We start from the raw sequence: 21,132 nt of genomic DNA on the forward strand, positions 1-21,132 counted from the left end.
ATGTGCTCGACCGATCACCTCCTTTTGCCAAGTTTGCCAACAGAGAAGCTCCACCATTGACCTTCGAAGCAAATGGCCGCACCTACAACTATGGGTACTACCTTGCAGATGAAATATATCCGAAGTGGAGTACTTTTATGAAGCCGGCCCAAAGCCCCCAAGGCAAGAAAGAACTCCATTTTCACAATGCTCAAGCGGCAGTTAGGAAAAATGTTGAGAGGGCATTCGAAATTTTGCAATCGCAATTTGCTATTGTGCGAGGACCAACAACATGTTATGCATGATCGGGCTTTGGTATTAGAATAACCTTTCGCACATCATGCCTGCTTGCGTGATCATTGAGAATGAGCTTTGGCGGGATTTGGATTACACCTTCTATGATCACATGGGCGTACACGTTAGGCCGATTAGAAGAGAGGACCGAATCAGACGTTTCATGGAGGTGTACCATGACATTAGAGACGCCGATCTTCAGAAAGATGTGATGGAGGAGTACTGAAAATGGCATGGAGAACAAACCTCCTAGTTTCATTCTTTGTTTGTTGTATTGTGCAAGAACTTTATTGTATTTGTGTTGTATTTGTTGTTGTGGATTTGATGGATTATGTAATAATTTGATATTTTTGACTGATGAAATTTCATGTTTTAATTAGGGATGATTTTTATTTGAAATTGCGAGGTTGTTGTGCGGCTGAAGTGTTTTTGTAGTGCGGCTGTAGCACTGCTGCCGCATGACCGTTAGCCGTTTTTACATCATCTGTTGGAACACTAGTTTTACATCATCAATTAATATTGGAGTTGGGTATTTTTTGATGATGTAAAAAAACACTTTTTGATGATATAAATTATACATCTAGCACTTTTTGATGATTTATTTTACATCATCTATTGAAGATGCTCTAATCTAGGAGATGCGCCCGCAAGTGCTAGGGAGAAAACGAGTGCCCACTAGCCTTGTCCAAAATGAAATCGGGAGAAATACCTCCTCACCTCGTCCTAAATGAAATCAGGGAGAAATCCCTCTTCTTATTTATTTTTTCAATAGTTCATGTAGCGTTTTTTAAAGTGTTATTGTGAGCTCGAGCTCCTATGAGCTCGGATGGACAATAAATTCCTAAAAAAAGTAAAGAAAATCCAAAAATCTGAATTTTTTTGGCAAGAAACACCAATGTTTTTTTTCACACGCGTGCCAATTTTCTCCATGGAATCATATTCACGAAGGCGTGGGCAAAAAAAACAATATCAATGCTTCCAAAAACACTCTTTTTGGAGCATCGGTTCTTTTTTCCACACCTCTGCGAATGTGATTTCATCGCGAAAATTTACACGCGTGTGAAAAAAACATCAATGTTTCTTGCCAAAGAAAATTAGAATTTTTACCTTTTTACTATTTTTTAGAATTTACTGTTCATCCAAGTTCATGTGAGCTCAAGCTCACATACTTCATGTCTCAGTGTTTTCCTCTTTTTGTTTTTGTTTTCGGGAGGCCTATCGGCCCATGAGTTTTTGGTAACTTCAGCCATGAGCCGTATACTTGTTCACAAGGCGTTCCAGTGAGCGCTGAGTACTACGAATAGCCATTTATATATGAGGGCCACTTTGGCTCTCGGGAGCATATGCTTTCGGATGAACAACAAATTCAAAATAAATAGTAAATAAAATTTAAAATTCTGTTTTTTGTGTGTGGATATTCATGTTAGTCTAACAAACCTGTTTGACAATTTTCTTGCGAAAAAGGATAGCAGTGCTTCGTCGATGATTTTTTTTAAGTGTAACATTTGGTGTTCAATTTTTTTTCTTTTCAAGCAGGTCAAAATGCTTAAGCTTTTTCAATAAATATTTGCAGGTAGCATTTGTGTGCAACAATGAACACATATAATTTTTTTGATATTTATGAAAAACATTTTTGACGGGCAGGAGCATATGCTCCCAAGAGCCGAATTGGGTTTCTGCAGAAATCTATTTTTGTTTACTAATAGCTGTTAAGAAATAGGAGTAACATGTACTAACAACAAAGTAAATAGCCTTGGTTTGAAGAACCCCCTACCTTTATTCTTAAAAGCCTCATGAACGATGTATATGATTATTTGAACTCGACAAAGTTGCCATGATGGCTCTAGTCGGCCGCAGTACAAACACAACTTTCTACCGTTTGTGATAATCCAAACAAACCTGCGCGCAATCGCATCCAGGCCGGGGACTGGCTGCTCAATCCGCATATGGTTCACTCGGTCTGCAGCATAACGATGTCGCAAACTTGCAATCGGTCCTTCCTCTACACAATGCTTCTTTTACTCCTCCTAAACAGGTGCCAGTCATCGTCACCTCACCACGTCCTGCACGCAGAGAGTACAAGGATCAAAGCCTGATGGCGTAAGAACTGGACTGCATCGGAAATTCAGAAATGTAGCCGCCCACAGGACATGGCAACAGAGCTGCAGTTTTGATACAGAAAGCTAACGGTGGCTGCTGCCACTTGGAAGGCGAGCGACCTCCCTCAACCATAGAGGTGTGAAGGGCAGCTCATGATCACTGCACAGTTTTGCCATCGAATGGCTAGGCGTCCCAGACCCTGACCTTGTTGGTTCATGGCATTGTGATAGCCACAGGTCGATGTTCTTGACGATCTGCTTCCTTACTATGTTCACAGCTTCTGGGGACGTGCAGTTTGAAGAGTCACCTAACGAAGATAATGTGCAATATATCAGAACTTTCACTGAATTTGATGATGAGTCAAAGGCTTCAGATAAGCTACTACATTGTAGGAAAAATAATAATCAATTACTCCCTCCAGTCCATATTAATTGTGGATCGGAGGGAGTACTACTTTTGGTCCTCAAGAAAATGAAGGCATGACAACTAATTTTGAGAAGAGTTATGTTGTACTCCCTCTGTAAAGAAATATAAGATCGTTTAGATCACAGGAGTACTCTATATTCTCATAATAAGCTTTGCAGGAAACCAAGTTTTGCAATCCACCTTCAATCCTGAAAGGAAGCTGGGGACATCCTCTCAAATCAGTGCCATGTCCGCAGTTGCTACATTTGATTATGTATGATGGCACTGCACATGTTGTATTACCACCATTAGTACACACACCAAAGCGCGAGAAATCGTTCCAGAGGTGTATAGTAAATGCCCTAAAGAGCAAGGCTATTGAGACATGAAATAGCCAGAATGTACGTAGAAATTTAAAGGCTCACTGTCTTCCGATGACTTCTGTTTGGAGGCATGACGCCATGGATCTTGAGAGCCATTTGTAAACACAATTTTAGAAGCTGCACATGTGTAATGCAAAATTAGGAAGAAAGCAAATTGGACCATCACCATCAATAATTTATAAATCACAAAAGTTGCAATCCGTTACAGCACTACACTCCTAAGTGTTTGGTACCACCACTTTCTCGGAAAAAGAAGTTGCAATCCATAAAATTAAAATCAGAGAAGCCATAGTATGCTCATGGTTACTTGGTAGGCACACAAATGCAACAATTAAGATCCACAAAAAGGGTCAATTGATGTAGATGCGGCTGTGTTACCAGCTACATGACTAAGAGCATTGTAAGGGTGCCAACTGGACTGCCGATGCCATTTTACAAGCACATATACCTTAACTATCGCAAGTAACTTGATTTACTAAATAGGGGACATTGTAAAGTAAACATGGGAAAAATAAAGTGAAAGACGAACCGGCAATACTTGTGCCTCCATAATATAAGTTTGTCATGAACACATCAGGATAAACTCCTTCTCCATAAACATTTTTACACAGGTCCAAATTGTACCTAGAGGAACACAAAAGCAAAGCAATCATAAGAAATACTAACTAGTTTATAATTTATACCTGATTTCAGAAAGATAAGCAACAGATAGTTGTAAAACATATCTAGGATATATGCCATGCCGCACTGACTTTTTGGGATCAATTAGAGATGCCCTTAAGTTGCCTTTCTCTTTCTCACCATCTCAGCAGGAAGCAATTTTGGCTTTTGGGACCTTTTCAAAGATAATTCAGGTGGAGAATTTTCCCCTCCCCAGTACATACTGAGGAAAAAAGCATGGCACAATACCTTGTATTGACCTGCGCAGAACGAACACTATCATTTTTGGGTGCGACTTGAAAATAGGCAACTTCACTGCAAACTTGGAACCACCAAAGCCTAGAACCTAAAAAAAATAACGGAAAAGGTAAATGAACAGTAAATATTTCAGCCATGTCTATCAGTAACAAACAAGAAATGTCATGGTGTTTCACTCGATGGTCTTCAATGTCAGTACGGTTTCCATTCCACACCAAAAGAAAACAAGTAGAGCCATCATTTAAACATACTAGAATCATCGGGAGTTGTCTCCTTCAAATACTCTTGATCATAAGAAGATACTGTAGTCCCCAATTTTTTAACAAAGTAATCTTTCACAAAGTGAGCATATGTTTCCTGCAAAGTCAGTACATCGAATTTTATAAATCCATGTGCATATCCACAAAAAGTTGCTAGAATAGTGAAAATGGATCAGGAAGGAAACTAGAATAGTCACAAATTCGCTAAATGAAAAATAAGAAATAGTCACATGCCGATTACGTGTGAAATTTAAAATGTTTGAATCACCATCACCCAGATGAGAGTACATCAGCTAAATAGTCGCCATGTGCCTCTCACTGGTCAGTGGCTCTTAGATAGTATTTACTCTCATTTCTAGAAAGCTTTTCACGAAGCCTAAAAAACCAAGCAAACGAGAGGTGCTCATGTATGATTAATTGATTAAAAAACGAAGGTATTTAGTTACTCACCACCAAACTTTCCCCCTTTTTCTTCGCATTTGCTAGAGGAGAGCACAAGGCATCAGGATTCCCATACTGGAACTGCAAAATATCATAGGTTCTCAGTAAACCCAAAATATATGACAATGTGATAGTAAAGCAGCATTACAAATCGACTGTTCATACTGTTGTGGCTGCTGCATCTGCCAGTAGAAAGAGGAAGTCACCGTCATTTTTCAACTGCATGTACAGGAAACAGATGGACAGCGAGGTGAAGATTGTGAAGTTACTGAACACTAGTTAATTTGGCCACATGAAATTTGCAGCCAACTGTCATGTTCCAAAGTAAAACTGCACTGCACCTACTAAATCATACTGACAATACACAAGGGTGACAAGGGATTACCGAGTCCGCTCCGAACAAGGCCTTCACCGAGTGGCTATCCGACCGAAGCTGTTCGTCGACAAGTCTAGTTATTTCCTGGAGGGCAGCTTTGCACTCAGGGCCAGCCGAAACTCCGACCTGCGTAAAGGCGACCAGGCAGAAACTTTGAATTGAACCCAATATAGAGCAGACAGCAATACAGCAGCAGGGGTTTAATCCAATCCATCCCACAGAATCATGGCGTGTCTCCATGGCAGTGTGTGCAAGCAAACCTGCTTGTCGAAATCAGTGAAGTTGTACACAGCAAGAACCACCCCGGAGCTCGCGAGGCTTCCGCATGTCAGGTGTGGGAACTTGAGCCTGAACCATGCGCTGAGAGCCCCGGAGTAGGAGACCCCGAAGACGAACCACGGATTGTCGAACCCCGCGCTCCGGTTGTACTGAGAATTCAGTTTTTCCTACGAATCCCAGAGAAAAAACAAGATGCGATTCAGAACAAATAATCAGACGACACAGTTCATATGTACACTCCGTATTCTGTAAAGCGTGACCCGGCCGACCTGGTAATACTGGCGGAAGACGGCGAGGTCGAAGAGCGCCTGCTTGGACGAGAGGAACCTGAGGTTGTCGGTGGTGAGGCTGTCGAACGGGGAGCTCTTGCCGTAGTACCGGTGCTCCGGCGTCACCACCGCGGCGCCGAACTTCTTGGCGATGACGGCCAGGTAGTCGTTGGGGAGGCCGTCGCAGGAGGACTCGCCGCAGATGCGCAGGAACACCGGGCCGGTGGGGTCGTCGTGGTAGTCCAGGAACTCGAAGTAGCGCTGCTTGAATTGGCGATGGTCCTGCAGGCGAGATCGTACATGGCGCCCATGGATCACACGGACGGAATTCTTAGGCAGATGCGCGCAGGGAGCTATTTACGTATCGCGCATAATTCCAGGGGTGTAAAAGGGATCTTACGGTGGGGGAGAAGTGGTCCAGGCGCTGGCTCATCCAGCGCTCCTCCCGCGTCAGGTATCTGCTCGGGGCGGCCGAGAGCTCGTCGCCGGCGGTCGTCGGGCGGTGGTTGAACCCGAGCGGCTCGGCGCTGCGCAGGAGGAGCAGGAGGAAGGAGGCGCCGAGGAGGGAGGCGAACCCAGCGCGGGACACCATTCTTTCCGCCTGCTAGACTCTCCTTCCCTTCCCTTCCCACTGTCGAGTGTTTGTTTTGGAGCGCGACCGCGCCGGTAGCCGATTGACTAGTATCAGTGGTACGCACAAACACGAAGCAAAAAACAAGAAGCAGCTAATTTAAATACTCCCTCAGTTCCTAAATATAAGTCTTTTTAGACATTTGAAATGGACTACAACATACGGATATATGTAGACATATTCTAGAGTGTAGATTCACTCATTTTGCTTCGTATGTAGTTACTTGTTGTAATTTCTAGAAAGACTTATATTTTGTAACGGAGGGAGTAGAAATTTAAATGTTTTTGTTATTATTATATAGGAGTACTATCAATTTAAACGTGGACGCTGGGGCGTCGCTTTTTTTCTCGATGCGACGTGAACTAGAGGCTATCGTCACAGAGATAACAATTTTTCCAATCTACTGTACGTCGCAGCCGCTGCACGGAAAGAATGCCCAATTACTTATCGGTTACTTCCTCCGTCCTATTATAATATAAGACGTTTTTTAAAACTGCACTAGCTTAAAAAACGTTTTACATTATACGTAGAACAGAGGGATACTATATAGTGACGAAGCAACCGCGAGACATGCCCGAGGACCGATCGCCAGTTCACCAACCTTTCTGGATAATTCAACTTGTTGCAAAGCGCGCCATGCTCTGGCATAGCTGTCCTAGGGAGATGTGCCAAAAGCTCATTTGTAGAGAAACAATGCACTCGTATGTATTCCCCTCGTTTTCTAAATAAGTCCTTTTAGAGATTTTAATATGGATTACATACGAATCTATATAGACATATTTTAGAGTATAGATTCATTCATTTTGCTTCGTATGTAGTTCATATTGGAATATCTAAAAAGACTTGTATTTAGGAACGGAGGGAGTAGCAAGGTGCTCTCATGGTCATACATTCTCAGAAGATGCTTCCCAAGTCATATATTCAGGTATTTTCAAACTCTCTGCACCCGTATCTAGTAAGTTTAGTGGGCAATCCGGTTACATACACGTAGTATATATCACTCTCTGCACGTATAACATCCCTGACCATACAAGGTACACAACACAAGGAGTCTCATATCCACTCCCCAGTAGTAAGATTTCGTGGCCGCCATGGCGTAGTTGTTTCGTCTGTCTGCCTGTATTATTCGTGTAAATAACAGCAATATGGTGCGTGTTCGCCTGCACAGGTGATCAGTAGGTAGCTATGCTCCATCTGCTCCCCTGCTTCGTCACCGTGTCGCGTCCTGAAACGTGAGGACAGGCCAATGACGCCGCAGACAAAAGAAACTGAATGCCAACTGAATTGCAGGGGTGCAAAAGCGTGGGGTGAACATGTAGACACGTTAGCTAGACAATGCTACGAATTGTTCAAAAGAATAGGTCCAATGATAATATTGCTGTACAGCCCAAATTCTGACCTTGGTCTTGGCATTCCGACAACCACAGGTCGATGTGATCCACGATCTGCTTCCTTACCTTGTTGACTGCTTCTGGAGATGAGCATTTGGATGAATCACCTGGCGAACAAAAAATGCAGACAGCTCACACTTGTATTCAGTTGCAAACAAAAAGAACCTACATAGTTGATGTAATTCAGTTGCAAATAAAAAAAATGTTGAAACATTGGATCTACCTCCAATATTTGAGGGTGCTTGAGGGCATCCGGAGATATCAGTGCAATGCCCACAGTTGCTGCACTCAATTAAGTATGATGGCACTGCAGATATTGAAAAACTTCTATAGTAAGCATGCTAATGTCATTAACAAAAATCTCTTCAACCTTGTTCATAGTGAAAGTATAGTTTGTGCTCTTAAAAGTTAAAACGATGGAAACGTTCACAAAATGGTACGAAGTAGTACAGATCCTTACGTTCTTCCGATGATTTCTGCTTAGAAGCATGGCGCCATGGGTCTTGAGAGCCATTTGCAAAAACAATTTTAGAACCTGCAGGGAGGCAATATATATATTAGGAAATACAGGGATGTCTGACTAGCAGTATAATGCTTAACTCTACCAGTGAAACCTTTACTTCAAATCTGAAGTAATTATTAGCTCAAATCATTACGCATAACTGGATATCCACAATATACGTTTATACACCATGCTATTTCTATCACATATAAAGTTTCCTATGGCAGCAAAGAAGGGCTGTCAGCACTGCAGATACGAGGCCGCTGAACTTTTTTGTATCTATTTACCTATGTTAACTAATCCTTACCTGACATACTTACCTGCATAGCCAATCTTAAGCACACCGGACAATAGGATTTTGTTAATGATGGTGCATTGATGGTGAAAACAAAAAAGGTAGCAGCAAATTTGTGATGTGTATTCACCAAGATTCAAGGTAAAAGGGAAGCAAAATGGCAGAGGCGTATTTCATAGTTAAATAGAGAGATAGAAAGAAAGTTAAAATCGTAACAGGCAGCAGGACTGAAGCTAAATTACTCAAAGGGCCCACCTGCAATTCTTGTGCCTCCATAGTATAAGTTTGTCATGGACACATCAGGATAAACTCCTTCCCCAAAAACATTTTTGCACAAGTCTAAATGATACCTATGAACAAAAGAATCACAAGGACACACAAGTGAATCCAGAATCTAGAAATGTAATCACATTACAGAAAAAGAGAAGATCTTGCAGGTGGGCCCTTGGTGCTTGGTAAGAAACATGAAATGTAAGGAAAGGTATATTTAGTAACCTTGTATCAATCTTTGCAGAACGGACGCTATCATTTTTTGGCGCCACTTGGAAATATGCAACCTCACTGCAAACTTGATACCACCACAATCGATATGCTACATAAAATTAAATTTCAACTGTTAAATGCATGGTCAGTTATATAATATCTGGACAGTATTAACACTGTCTAATATATATGCACAACATTCATTAAGAGCTCTGATATCTCATAATACTGAATGTCAGAGTAAGGATTTACAAGATTCAGCAGGGGTTGTGTTCTTCAAATAGTTCTGATCATATGATGCAACTGATGCCCTAAATGTGCCAACATAATAGTCGTTCACGTAATGAGCAAATGCTTCCTGCACGGAAGAAAGTGTTAGCAAATACCAGATTTGCTGGAAAGTTATGGTAGCACGAGTTAAATAAGAGTCAAGGTCTACAGTGAAGTATTCATGTTATGCGCTTTTGGAAAAATAAAGATCTTGGAGAATTGGTCTCTATGTTCTTAATAGCAGTTATCCGCAGGGTATATTCCTCAATTACTAACATGAATATGCATTGTTCTTTTCAAACGACCATGCAACTTACCACCAAATCCGTACCATTCTTCTTTGCTTCAACTAGTGGGGAGCACAAAACATCAGGGTTGCCATATTGGAACTGCAAATGGTATAGGTTTTCAACACAACAATCATTTCTGATAGACAATACAGTTGCAAAAATCAGCATTAAGCATACCGCAATAGCTGCAGCGTCTGCTAGTAGGTAAAGGAAGTCACCATCATTTTCTAACTGCAAGTGTCCAAACAAATTGATGGATAAGTATAGAATCGTACACACGCTACTAGGTAATGTCACGAAATTTCATGCCATCCAAAGGGAACGCTATAGAACCTGTCAGCAACCATTGGTAGCGCACAAATAGTTTAAACTATTATGTTTACAAGCTCCATAGACATGACAATTCAATTCAAAATTTTGTTCAAAGAAAATATAGAAGAAATATGAGTAGCAATAGGACAGATAGGTCAAGAGATATAAAAAAACAGTCAAAGGCTTGCATGCTCAATAAGAGTCCTACAAAATGTTTAATGGATTGGTAATACTTGTAACACCTTTGTGGAAAAGACCGGCTCTACTAGATTATGACATTATCACCAAAGAAGTTGCATAGTAAGGGAAACATTAATGATTTTTATAGAATCATGATTGTTAAAACCATTGTCAAATTTTGTCCTTTCAAGTTTTTGCATAACAAAACAATGGCAAAGGCCACTTGGTGACGGCAAACTCCTAAATGAGCTGAAATCTTTGTATATCACATGGGATTGATAAGTTATCAAAGAAAAGTAAATACACTTCATGTCGCACAAAAGGACTACCAGTTTTGCTCCAAACAGTTCTTTAACCAAGTTGTGGCCAGACTGAAGTTGTCCATCAACAAGTCTTGTTACTTCTTGAAGTGCTTCTTTGCATTCTGGACCAGCTGACTCCCCAATCTCCAGAGGCATAAATTATACAGAAATGTAAAACTTCAGGTACAGGCCAAAGTGCCGTAACTTTAATAACATAACAGGGTCTGTGCCAGAACCAACCTGTTTGTCGAAGTCAGTAAAGTTGTAAACAGCAAGAACAACCCCTGAACTTGCAAGACTTCCACATGTTAAGTGAGGAAATTTCAATCTGAACCAAGCACTGAGAGCTCCAGAGTACGACCCTCCAAACACAAACCAAGAATTGTCTACTCCTGAGCGATTATACTTGGCATTTAATGTTTCCTTCAAATGACAGAAAGAATAACTCAGTTACGAAAAACACTTGTTTGGACATTGGCGATGCAAACTATTACAAGGAATAAGAACATGTGTATTCGGGTGCTAGGTCAATATATAGTACATGCACAGGTGTTGTATAAGGACGCCAAAACAAATATAGCAAATTCATACCTGATAATACTGGCGGAAAACAGCCAAATCAGATAAAGCCTGCTTCGATGACAAGAACCTTAGATTTTCTGTCGTCAAATCCTCAAAAGGGGAACTCTTCCCATAGTATCGATGCTCGGGAGAAACCAAAGCAGCGCCAAACTTCTTGGCCATCACCTACATACACAATCCAACCCACAAGTATGTTATCGATAACAGATGGAGTTACTGCATGAAGTGTGAACAGTACAAATCATGCCTAGAGCATGCAACAATGCACCAATAAACTCACAGCTAAGTAGTTGTTAGAAATCCCAGTGCATGAAGCTTCTCCACATATATTTAAGAAGACCGGCCCATTTGGAGCTCGGTGGTAATCAAGAAATTCGTAGTACCGCTGCTTGAATTGCCGATGATCCTGCACAGCAATAAAGTTAAATTTCGGGGCTAGTGCACACAAAATACTAGTATAACCGAACAATCCCCACCATGCAACATAGTATTTGGGACTGCATGAGTCAGATGTGAAACAGGGAATTACAAATAACCATGGGCTTTGTTGTACAGTAATTCATGTGTCACTAGAGCCGCTGTTGACAGTGTAGTGTAGTGAGCCCACAGGATCACAAATTTCACATAGATCTGAATGGACAGAAAAACCTACACGATCCACCGAGTTTACAGGGGTGACACTGACAAGCAAACAAGAGGCATCTGTCCTCAACACTGATCTGTTTTTATTATTCGATGCATTTTGAGACATTCATTGTTCATTACTCTGGTCCATGGTCGCATAACTGATGTGAGCCTTCAATCAAGAGTAAACGGCGTTACTAATAATGGACGTGGCTCACGCAGAATCCATACAAAATTCTAGCGTTTTTTCGGCATTATCGACTGCACAAATTTACTAGTTCTTCTAGTGTCCACAGTCGACTCTTGGAAATTCACCCAAACAGATAAAAGGACACATGGCTGAACAGAAATCCCCACAGCGCGGGGCAACTCGCTGAAGGGACAGAGAAGCGGAGGGGGTACTTAACGGTGGGGGAGAAGTGGTCGAGGGTTTGGCTCATCCAGTGCTCCTCCTGCGTCAGGAACCTGCCTGGGGCGGAGCCCAGGAGCCCGGCCTCCGGCGGCGGCCGCCAGAGGCTGACAGCCTCGGCGCCGCGCGCGAGGAGTAGGGGTAACAGCAGGAGTGGAACGACGGCGAGGCGGGAGGTGGCGCCGGCGGTAGTTCCGGCTCCCATCGCCGGTTAGCTGAAGCAGAGCGCGTGTGGAACTGGATGCAGGCGAGGCAAATCTGGCACCTGAGTCTTCTCGATTCTTAGTAGCAGCTGTACGTTTTCGTTTTCATTTTATAAGACGGAAGTGGGTAACGGTTTATTATGCGCGTTGTGTTTTTTCTTGGAAAGAATAATAATGAACCGCAATATCTGAGAAACGTCGGTTACGGTGTTTTTCTTGGAAAAGGAGGATGACCCCCGGCCTCTGCACCTGGGAGATGCATGCGGCCATTTTATTGATTATTTCCTTACAAAGAGAACAACAATATGTCTGAATCCGCCATCTTGGCAACATCTGCCGCTACTCCTATCGAAATGATGAAGGGGTGCAAGCTGGGCCACATACCCAGACCTCTCACCTAAGCCTAACATTTAAAGCCGGAGGCCCCGACCAAGCCATCTGCCGGGTCCGGGGCTCAAACCGGTCTGACGCACTCACATGTGTCGTCGCCACCATCTTCAGAGCAGATTTAGGTGACAACCTTGGCAGGTCCTCCGCCATCGACGCCACCACGACGCCAAACGACGACCTCCACCTACGCGAGCCTTGGCAGGTCCTCCGCCATTGACGCCACCACGACGCCAGCCGACGACCTCCACTTACGCGAGTCCATCTCCAACCAACGGACGTAAATCCATGCTAGGATAGGGCCGCACCACCGCCGTCGCCCACCACCCACAAGCCCCACCCAACCCCAAGGTTCCCAAAGCAGCGCCTTCAAGAAGGGAACAGCGCCGTGAGCGCCGCCGCCGCCCAACAAAGTTAGGGCTTTCGCCCGGGAGACCTAGGGGAAGGTGAAGTGAGGAGATCAGTCCATACCGACGCCTCCAAGGAAGGGAACGGCGCCCTCAGGCGTCGCCGTCGGTGCGGCCGATCATGGCCGGCCAGGGATTTCGCCCGAACTAGATCCCCGCCACCAGCAGTGCCTCCTGTACAGAACCGGCGACCAAGAGGAAGTGCGGCCTGACCAGGCTGGCCTGCACGCCGAACAGGGGAGGAGGGGAGGCGCCAGATCGCGCGCACCGACCGCCGCAGAAGCCGCCAACGACCACCGGATCCCGCCGCCCGCACGACCGGGGCACCAGATCCACCGCCCGCACGGCTGCTAGCAGGCCGTGCCTTGCCAATGAAGCCGCCGCTCCAGATCCGGGGTTCCCCACGCAGATGCAGGGAAACCGAGGCCCCGCCGCCACCATCCTTGGCGCCCCGGGCTTGCCCGACGGCTGCCTCAGGTGGCGGCGAGGAAGGGAAAGGGGGGTGAGGAGGAGGGGCGGCTAGGGTTAGGAGGAGGAGCGGCTGGGTGGGAGGAGGAGGGGCGGCTAGGGTTGGGAGGAGGGGCGGCTGCTCTTGTCGGAGTGGGAAGGATTCAGTCAAAACGCGGTGAATCGACAACATCGACTCGTATACGTCAGTTATGGTGTAGATAACAGCTTATTCTGCGTGTTGTCGTTTTTGTTAGAGGAAGAAGAATGGACCGCAATATTTGAAGAACGTTTACTCTGACGGATTTTCCACCAAATATTTTTGGCTAACCACACACTTTATTTATTGATGATCAACAGTGTTTTGAGAAATACATCTTAATTCAGGGGTTGCAGGAGCAAGACCAAGAGCATCTCCACTCGTCCCCCCCCCCCCAACGCATAGGTCGGCGCTCTTTCGGGCGCTTGCCCGGCGATTTTTAGGCCCTGGGGGTGATCTACGTCCCAGTCACGTCCCAAGGCGTCGCAAATTCAAATTTGGTCCATTCCCGCTCCCAAAAAAGCCACAAGTCCGGCGATCAGCGCCACAGTTCGGCGATCAACTTGCCACAATTCGGCGATCAGATAAAAAGTTTGGCGTGCAAAAGAAAGGACGGACGCGTTGCTTCAAACGACGGTGTCGGCCTCCGGTGTCGAAGGAGTCGGCGTGCGAGGGCTGGTCGGCATCGACGCGGCTTCTGTGTTGGGCGTCGTCGAGGCATCATCGCTCGGGCTTGGCGGCGGCGTGGGAGTTGGCGCCGCGGTCGACGGCATCTGGTTCAGAATGAGGCCACGCTCCGCCAGGTACCACGCCTTGAGCTGCTCGTCGTCGCTCCGGAGCATGTTCGCGCCCCCCATCAGGAAAGCCAGGTCGGTGGTCCTCTTCTTCGCGGCGACGTTGGTCCGGAGCAGGTCGAGCTTGACGGCGCTGTTCGTCATCAACGCCGACCACCACGCCTCGGTTTTCTCTTCCCGTTGGGCGGCCCGGGTCTGGGCGTTGGCGAGGCAATGCTCGATGGACTCTTGCACACGCGCGGTGGCCGACTCGGTGCGTTTCGACGACTTGGCCCTTTTGTTGCCTTCCGGGCACCCGTCGGCCACGCCCAACGTCGGCGTGTCCGGCTTGTACGTCTCCTTAGCCTTGGCGAGGGTGCACCAGACATCCGCCCACTTCTCACACTTCTCGATCCAGGAGAAGACGTGGAGGTACTTGAAATCTTGGTCGCTGCTGTCCTGGCGAAACATGGCGAACACCCGCACCATCTGCGCCGAGGAACAACAGTCGGCGGCGCACACAGCGAAAAGAAAAGGGAGAGACCAGCGTGCCATACCTGATCCTTGATGCTGGCGCCGCTCTCCGGGCGAGCCACGGTCTCCTCGACGATCCCATGCCATTTGTTGCATGCCGCTTGGATGAGCCCCCAATGGTTCGTCATTGTGTTCGACCCGCGCTGCATGTAGACACTTTTGAAGTAGGGGTCGACGAGCTTCCGCTCGTCGAACTCGGCCTTGATGCGCTCCCAATATGTGTTGACGCTCTGGTTCGTGCCGGTGATCGAGTCGAGGCAGACGACTTTCCACGCTTCGGCGAGCCACTCATCCTACTTGGACGCCCACTTGACGCACGGCTCGCCGGTCCTGGCCGCCCGCTCTTCTTCTTCTTCTTGCCTTTCCTTGCCGGAGCAGGCGCTGGCTCCTCCTCCCCCTCCTCCTCCTCCTCTGGCTCCTCCTCGCCATAGTCGAGGTCACCGTCCATGTCGCCGTTGAGGTCCATTGTGTAGTCTTGGGCAGTGAACTCGGGGGAGGCGGCGGCGGCGGCCGAGCCGGTCTTGATGATGTCGTCCATGTCGGCCTTCGACGCGTCGGTGTCGCCGAGATGCGACGAGGAGGCTTGTGAGAAGAGCAGTGCGCCACGGCGGAGAGGTGGCGTCGGGGAGGCTGTGTAGGCCAGCGGCGAATAGGTGTACGGAGGGTACTGCACGCCGACAAAGGCGGGCGAGGGCGTGCGCTGGGCCGGGTGACAATGGGGGAAGGTGATGTTGGGGTTGAACCCGCCGTGCGCGTAGCCCGGCGACGGCGTGCAGCCCTAGGTTGTGGCAATGATGAGAAGCCGGCCGGAGACCCGACGCTTTACTGGCTCCAGGGCGCGTACGGGCCGTGGCCGCCGGGTGGATTCATCATCCCCGCGCGAGCAGCCTCGGCTTGTTCGGCCGTGCGCTCTGCCTGCTCCGCCAGCGCCGCAGCCGCGAGTGCCATCCTGTCCCGGGCCTTCTTGGCGTTGGCTCTGTTTCGCCGGTCGGTGGTTACAGCCTCCCGGCGCTGAGCTTCCGCCCTCCAGTCGGTGTTAGACATGCCCGGGGGCTTGGACGGCGGTGCCCTCTGCTTCCTCTGCTTCGGTTGGGTGGTGGCGGCGGCGGTGGCATCCGTCGCGGCGCGAGGGGGGGGGCGTCGTACTTGGCATGGCGGCCGGCTGGGAGGGGAGTAGGAGGAGATTGGCGGGAGGAATGGAGAATGGGAGGGAAGCCGAGGGGGGGAAACGGGGGAAACGGCGGGAAAAGGGCCTCCTCTCGCTGACAGAGCGGCCCCACGCCCCTTTCGCTTCTGCCAGTGCCTCCAGACGACCCCCGGGCGCTTGGGTTCGGCTTAGATTCGTCGGCTGTTATTTCGGCCCAAACCTGCGCTAAATGAGATCCTGGGGGCGTGACTGGGCCGATTTTCGGGCGCCGGCGCTAAAAAAACGCCTTAGGGGGGCCTGTTGGGGGCGCAGCTGGAGATGCTCTAAGTGTGTGTCTAGCGGGGCTATGTGTCTCAATATTCGAGGCCCTTTCTCCAAACACGAAAGAGTAAGACTGAAACTTCAAAGACATGATCTGAATTTCTCCTATAATATTGCCATGGCTCCCTCCATTGCCTTCCTTGATGTTTGAAACGATTTCATTGCAGTCCGAACTGACAACCAACCTGTGTTTGCATCAAATCCCTCGCAAGGATTAAAGCTTTCCTGTACGCTAAGGCCTCAAGAGTTGCCGGATCAGCCACACCTTCAAAAACTCTGGCGGAGGCCCCCAAGTATGAACCTTCGTTGTTCCTGCAGACCACACCGATCGCTCCAAGATTGGTGTTTTTTGAAACTATCCCCATCAACTCTTAATTTTGCAAACCCCATGGGAAGGAAACCCAACAGGCGTTTGTGTGTGCCATGGTGGTTTGGGTAGCCGTCGAAGACTTACAAGAGGTGATCTCTTGGATGTATCGATCAACAAAACCATGAGTACTGGCGGGGCTTAGGAATTCTTGTTCGTGAATCGTCTTCCATCATGCATGCCAAATAGCCAATGGTGTGACCACGAACGAGAAAATGTCTTCCGTGTAACGGTTGTTCAGCGCGACCGCAAAATCCAACCTAAAATAAACGGTTAGGCCTAGTTAGGGTTTTTAATAAAAAAAATCATCAACAAAAACATAGTTTATCAAGCCCAAAAAATTGTCATCTCAAAGAACAAGAAAAAAGTGGGACAAAAATATAAATAGTGAGTTTACCATGACCATGATTTCATATGCATGAATAAAAAAAGCACATAGAAATTGCCATGACACAATAAAAAATATGTATATATGTAATATAATATGAAGTTGGTATGAAAATAATAGTTGACACGGTATATACAATAAATTTTCCATGGTACAAAATACAACAAAACATACATATGCTTAAAAATTGTCATGATATTTACACGAGAAAACATGAATAATTAAAATTTTGCTATGGTCCATGGCAACTTTGATACAGGATGTTCTATTGATGATGGAAACTTAGCAAAAAAAGTTAGTATATGTGATTAAGGATTTTTTTATGTCAAATATGGCAAATTGTTGGAAATTTTGTAAACATGAAATGGCAACTTGTTGGAAAAAGATTAACTTATCACATGGCAATTTTTTTAAATGTATAGAGGAAGGAAATTTGCATATAATTTATAAAAAGACGTAGAATAATTTGCCATGGTACACTAGAAAAACATACAAAAGACAATGTACTTTTAGTTGTTGTGACATCAAAATTTAAGTTGACATGTCAACAAGCTTTTAGTTTTCGATGACAATGACGCAAAAATTGAGATGTTATACAAACAAAGAAAACTGCCATGATGGAAATAAATAAACATGATATAACATTAAAAAAATTGTGGTGCTCTCAACAAGAAATTGGCTATGTTTTGTATTTTCTTTGTTATAGCATACAAATCGCAGATGGAAAATTGCCAACATCAAAATGATAAAACTGCCATAATGCAGCATGCAAATGTTTCAAAATTTTGCATGCGTTGGAAACCCCTATGTTTTCCATGTGTCCCTTGTAACAATTACGTAAAATGTGCCAAGGTATAGGAAACGCGATGTCCTAAATTTGCCATGTGATTGGACATAAATTTTCTAAAATTGTCACGAAGTACAAAACAAATTTTCCTACATTTGTTTGTGACCATTACAATATTTCTCTAAAATTGTCATGATTTAAGGTCACGAAAATGTTATAAAATTACCATGAGAAAGTATTTGAAAAACCTAAAGTGCCATGTGACTAGTAGAAAACCATTTTAAATTTTGCGAATATGAGAAAATCATATGTTTGCCATGTGACCATCATAGCATTGTCGTAAAATGTGGCATGATATAGGAAACACACTTTCCTAAATTTGACATGTCATTTTTTTAATTGCCATGATGTACAAAACAAAAATTCATACATTTGCCATTTGACCATTACAGTATTTCCCTAAAATTGCCATGATTTAAGGACACAGACATATTATAAAATTGCCATGAGAAATTAGAAAGCAAAAGGAATATTAAAGTGCTATGTGAGCAGTAGATTTTAAAAAAAAAAATCCATGTGTTATGTGAAAAAAAATCATGTATCATAGCAAGCTCGTTTGTATCCGGATGACAAAAGATGACCATGTCAATGACAAACATGAATATGCTGGAAACGGTGTGACATGTGGTGAGATGGCCAGAGCTGACAACCCATTGCAGTAGGTAATTTAGCACGTCGATCACAATGGTGAAGAGCATGGGGGATGGGGAATCCCCCTGATGCAGACCGCGTGCATGAAGAACTGGCGGGCATGGGTTGCCATTGATCTGCACCCAGGCGGAAGCCGATGAAAGGATGATGGAGATCCATTCATGCCATCTCATTCCAAAACCCAAGAGTTGCATAGCCTCACGAACTAATGACCAAGATACGCAATCGAATGCACACGCAATGTCGAGCTTCAGAAGGACGCCTATGTGGGGAACGTAGCATGCAATTTTAGAAAATTTCCTACGATCACGCAAGATCTATCTAGGAGATGCATAGCAACGAGAGGGGAGAGTGTGTCCACGTACCCTCGTAGACCGAAAGCGGAAGCATTAGTACAACGCGGTTGATGTAGTCGAATGTCTTCGCGATCCAACCGATCTAGTACCGAACGTACGGCACCTCCGAGTTCAGCACACGTTCAGCTCGATGATGTCCCACGAACTCTTGATGCAGCAGAGGGTCGAGGGAGAGTTTCGTCAGCACGACGGCGTGGTGACGGTGATGGTGATGTGATCCGCGCAGGGCTTCGCCTAAGCACAACGACGCTATGACCAGAGGAGTAAACTGTGGGGGGGGGCACCGCACACGGCTAAGAGAACAATTGATGTGCTTTGGGGTGCCCCCCTACCCCCGTATATAAAGAAGGGGAGGAGGAGGCCGGCCACCAAGGGGCGCGCCAAGGGGGAGTCCTACTAGGACTCCACTCCTAGTAGGATTCGCCCCCCCCCTTTTTTCCTTTCTCATGGAGGGGAAACAGGGAAGGAGAGGGAGAGGGAGAGGGAAAGAGGAAAGGGGGTCGCGCCCCCTCCCCTTTGTCCAATCCGGAGTCCCTTGGGGGGCGCGCGCCACCCTGCGGGCTCCCCTCTCTTTCTCCCCAATGGCCCATGAAGGCCCATTAATTCCTCGGGGGGTTCCGGTAACCCCTCGGTACCCCGATAAATATCCGAAATGTTCCGAAACCATTCCGGTGTCCGAATACCTTCGTCCAATATATCAATCTTTACCTATTGACTATTTCAAGACTCCTCGTCATGTCCGTGATCTCATCCGGGACTCCGAACAAACTTTGGTCACCAAAACACATAACTCATAATACAAATCGTCATCGAATGTTAAGCGTGCGGACCCTATGGGTTCGAGACCTATGTAGACATGACCAAGACACCTCTCCGGTCAATAACCAATAGCGGAACCTGGATGCTCATATTGGCTCCCACATATTCTACGAAGATCTTTATCGGTCGAACCGTTATGACAACATACGTTATTCCCTTTGTCATCGGTATGTTACTTGCCCGAGATTCGATCGTCGGTATCCACAAACCTAGTTCAATCTTGTTATCGGCAAGTCTCTTTACTCGTTCCGTAATGCATCATCCCGCAACTAACTCATTAGTCACATTGCTTGCAAGGCTTATCATGATGTGCATTACCGAGAGGGTACAAAGATACCTCTCCGATACTCAGAGTGACAAATCCTAATCTCGATCTATGCCAACCGAACAAAACACCTTCAGAGATACTTGTAGAGCATCTTTATAATCACCCATTTACGTTGTGACGTTTGATAGCACACAAGGTATTCCTCCGATATTCAGGAGTTGCATAATGTCATAGTCAAAGGAATATGCATAAGTCATGAAGAAAGCAATAGCAATAAAACTTAACGATCATTATGCTAAGCTAACGGATGGGTCTTGTCCATCACATCATTCTCCTAATGATGTGATCATGTTCATCAAATGACAACACATGTCTATGGTCAGGAAACTTAACCATCTTTGATTAACGAGCTAGTCTAGTAGAGGCATACTAGGGACACTTTGTTTTGTCTATGTATTCACACATGTATCAAGTTTCCGGTTAATACAATTCTAGCATGAATAATAGATATTTATCATGACATAAGGAAATATAAATAACAACTTTATTATTGCCTCTAGGGCATATTTCCTTCAGTCTCCCACTTGCACTAGAGTCAATAATCTAGATTACATTGTAATGATTCTAACACCCATGGAGTCTTGGTGCTGATCATGTTTTGCTCGTGGAAGAGGCTTAGTCAACGGGTCTTCCACATTTAGATCCGTATGTATTTTGCAAATCTCTATGTCTCCCTCCTTGACTTGATCACGGATGGAGTTGAAGCGTCTCTTGATGTGTTTGGTTCTTTTGTGAAATCTGGATTCCTTCGCCAAGGCAATTGCTCCAGTATTGTCACAAAAGATTTTCATTGGACCCGATGCACTAGGTATTACACCTAGATCGGATATGAATGAAGGAAATATGCCCTGGAGGCAATAATAAAGTTGTTATTTATATTTCCTTATATCATGATAAATGTTTATTATTCATGCTAAAATTGTATTAACCGGAAACTTAGTACATGTGTGAATACATAGACATACAGAGTGTCAAGTATGCCTCTACTTGACTAGCCCGTTAATCAAAGATGGTTAAGTTTCCTAACCATGGACATGAGTTGTCATTTGATGAACGAGATCACATCATTAGAGAATGATGTGATTGACAAGACCCATGCGTTAGCTTAGCACTATGATCGTTTAGTTTGTTGCTATTGCTTT

The 21,132-nt window shown here is 45.4% G+C and overlaps 2 protein-coding genes across 4 annotated transcripts; both read right to left on the bottom strand.

Moving 5' to 3' along the window:
• Positions 1 to 2,030: 2,030 nt before the first annotated feature.
• Positions 2,031 to 6,411, bottom strand: LOC123181301 (probable serine protease EDA2). Of its 3 annotated transcripts, none has more exons than XM_044593560.1 (13): positions 6,105 to 6,411; positions 5,705 to 5,986; positions 5,417 to 5,602; positions 5,166 to 5,282; positions 4,946 to 4,999; positions 4,790 to 4,861; positions 4,331 to 4,436; positions 4,071 to 4,167; positions 3,700 to 3,785; positions 3,204 to 3,278; positions 2,980 to 3,063; positions 2,578 to 2,680; positions 2,031 to 2,336 (listed from the first exon to the last, which is right to left on the bottom strand). In XM_044593560.1, exons 1-13 carry the CDS (start codon positions 6,294 to 6,296, stop codon positions 2,327 to 2,329), a joined length of 1,464 nt encoding a protein of 487 aa, XP_044449495.1. In that variant the 5' UTR covers positions 6,297 to 6,411; the 3' UTR covers positions 2,031 to 2,326. The 3 variants fall into 3 exon arrangements, with proteins under 3 accessions (XP_044449495.1, XP_044449494.1, XP_044449493.1); XM_044593559.1 differs by having other exon boundaries at positions 3,691 to 3,785; XM_044593558.1 differs by lacking the exon at positions 2,031 to 2,336 and having other exon boundaries at positions 2,442 to 2,680; positions 3,691 to 3,785.
• An 815-nt stretch (positions 6,412 to 7,226) lies between these two features.
• Positions 7,227 to 12,280, bottom strand: LOC123181302 (probable serine protease EDA2). Its single transcript, XM_044593561.1, has 14 exons — positions 11,974 to 12,280; positions 11,223 to 11,348; positions 10,952 to 11,107; positions 10,601 to 10,783; positions 10,388 to 10,504; positions 9,744 to 9,797; positions 9,594 to 9,665; positions 9,259 to 9,364; positions 9,019 to 9,115; positions 8,779 to 8,873; positions 8,187 to 8,261; positions 7,950 to 8,033; positions 7,735 to 7,833; positions 7,227 to 7,560 (listed from the first exon to the last, which is right to left on the bottom strand). Exons 1-14 carry the CDS (start codon positions 12,178 to 12,180, stop codon positions 7,508 to 7,510), a joined length of 1,524 nt encoding a protein of 507 aa, XP_044449496.1. The 5' UTR covers positions 12,181 to 12,280; the 3' UTR covers positions 7,227 to 7,507.
• Positions 12,281 to 21,132: the final 8,852 nt, after the last annotated feature.

Source organism: Triticum aestivum, chromosome 1D, assembly GCF_018294505.1.
Source record: "Triticum aestivum cultivar Chinese Spring chromosome 1D, IWGSC CS RefSeq v2.1, whole genome shotgun sequence".
Taxonomy (NCBI): domain Eukaryota; kingdom Viridiplantae; phylum Streptophyta; class Magnoliopsida; order Poales; family Poaceae; genus Triticum; species Triticum aestivum.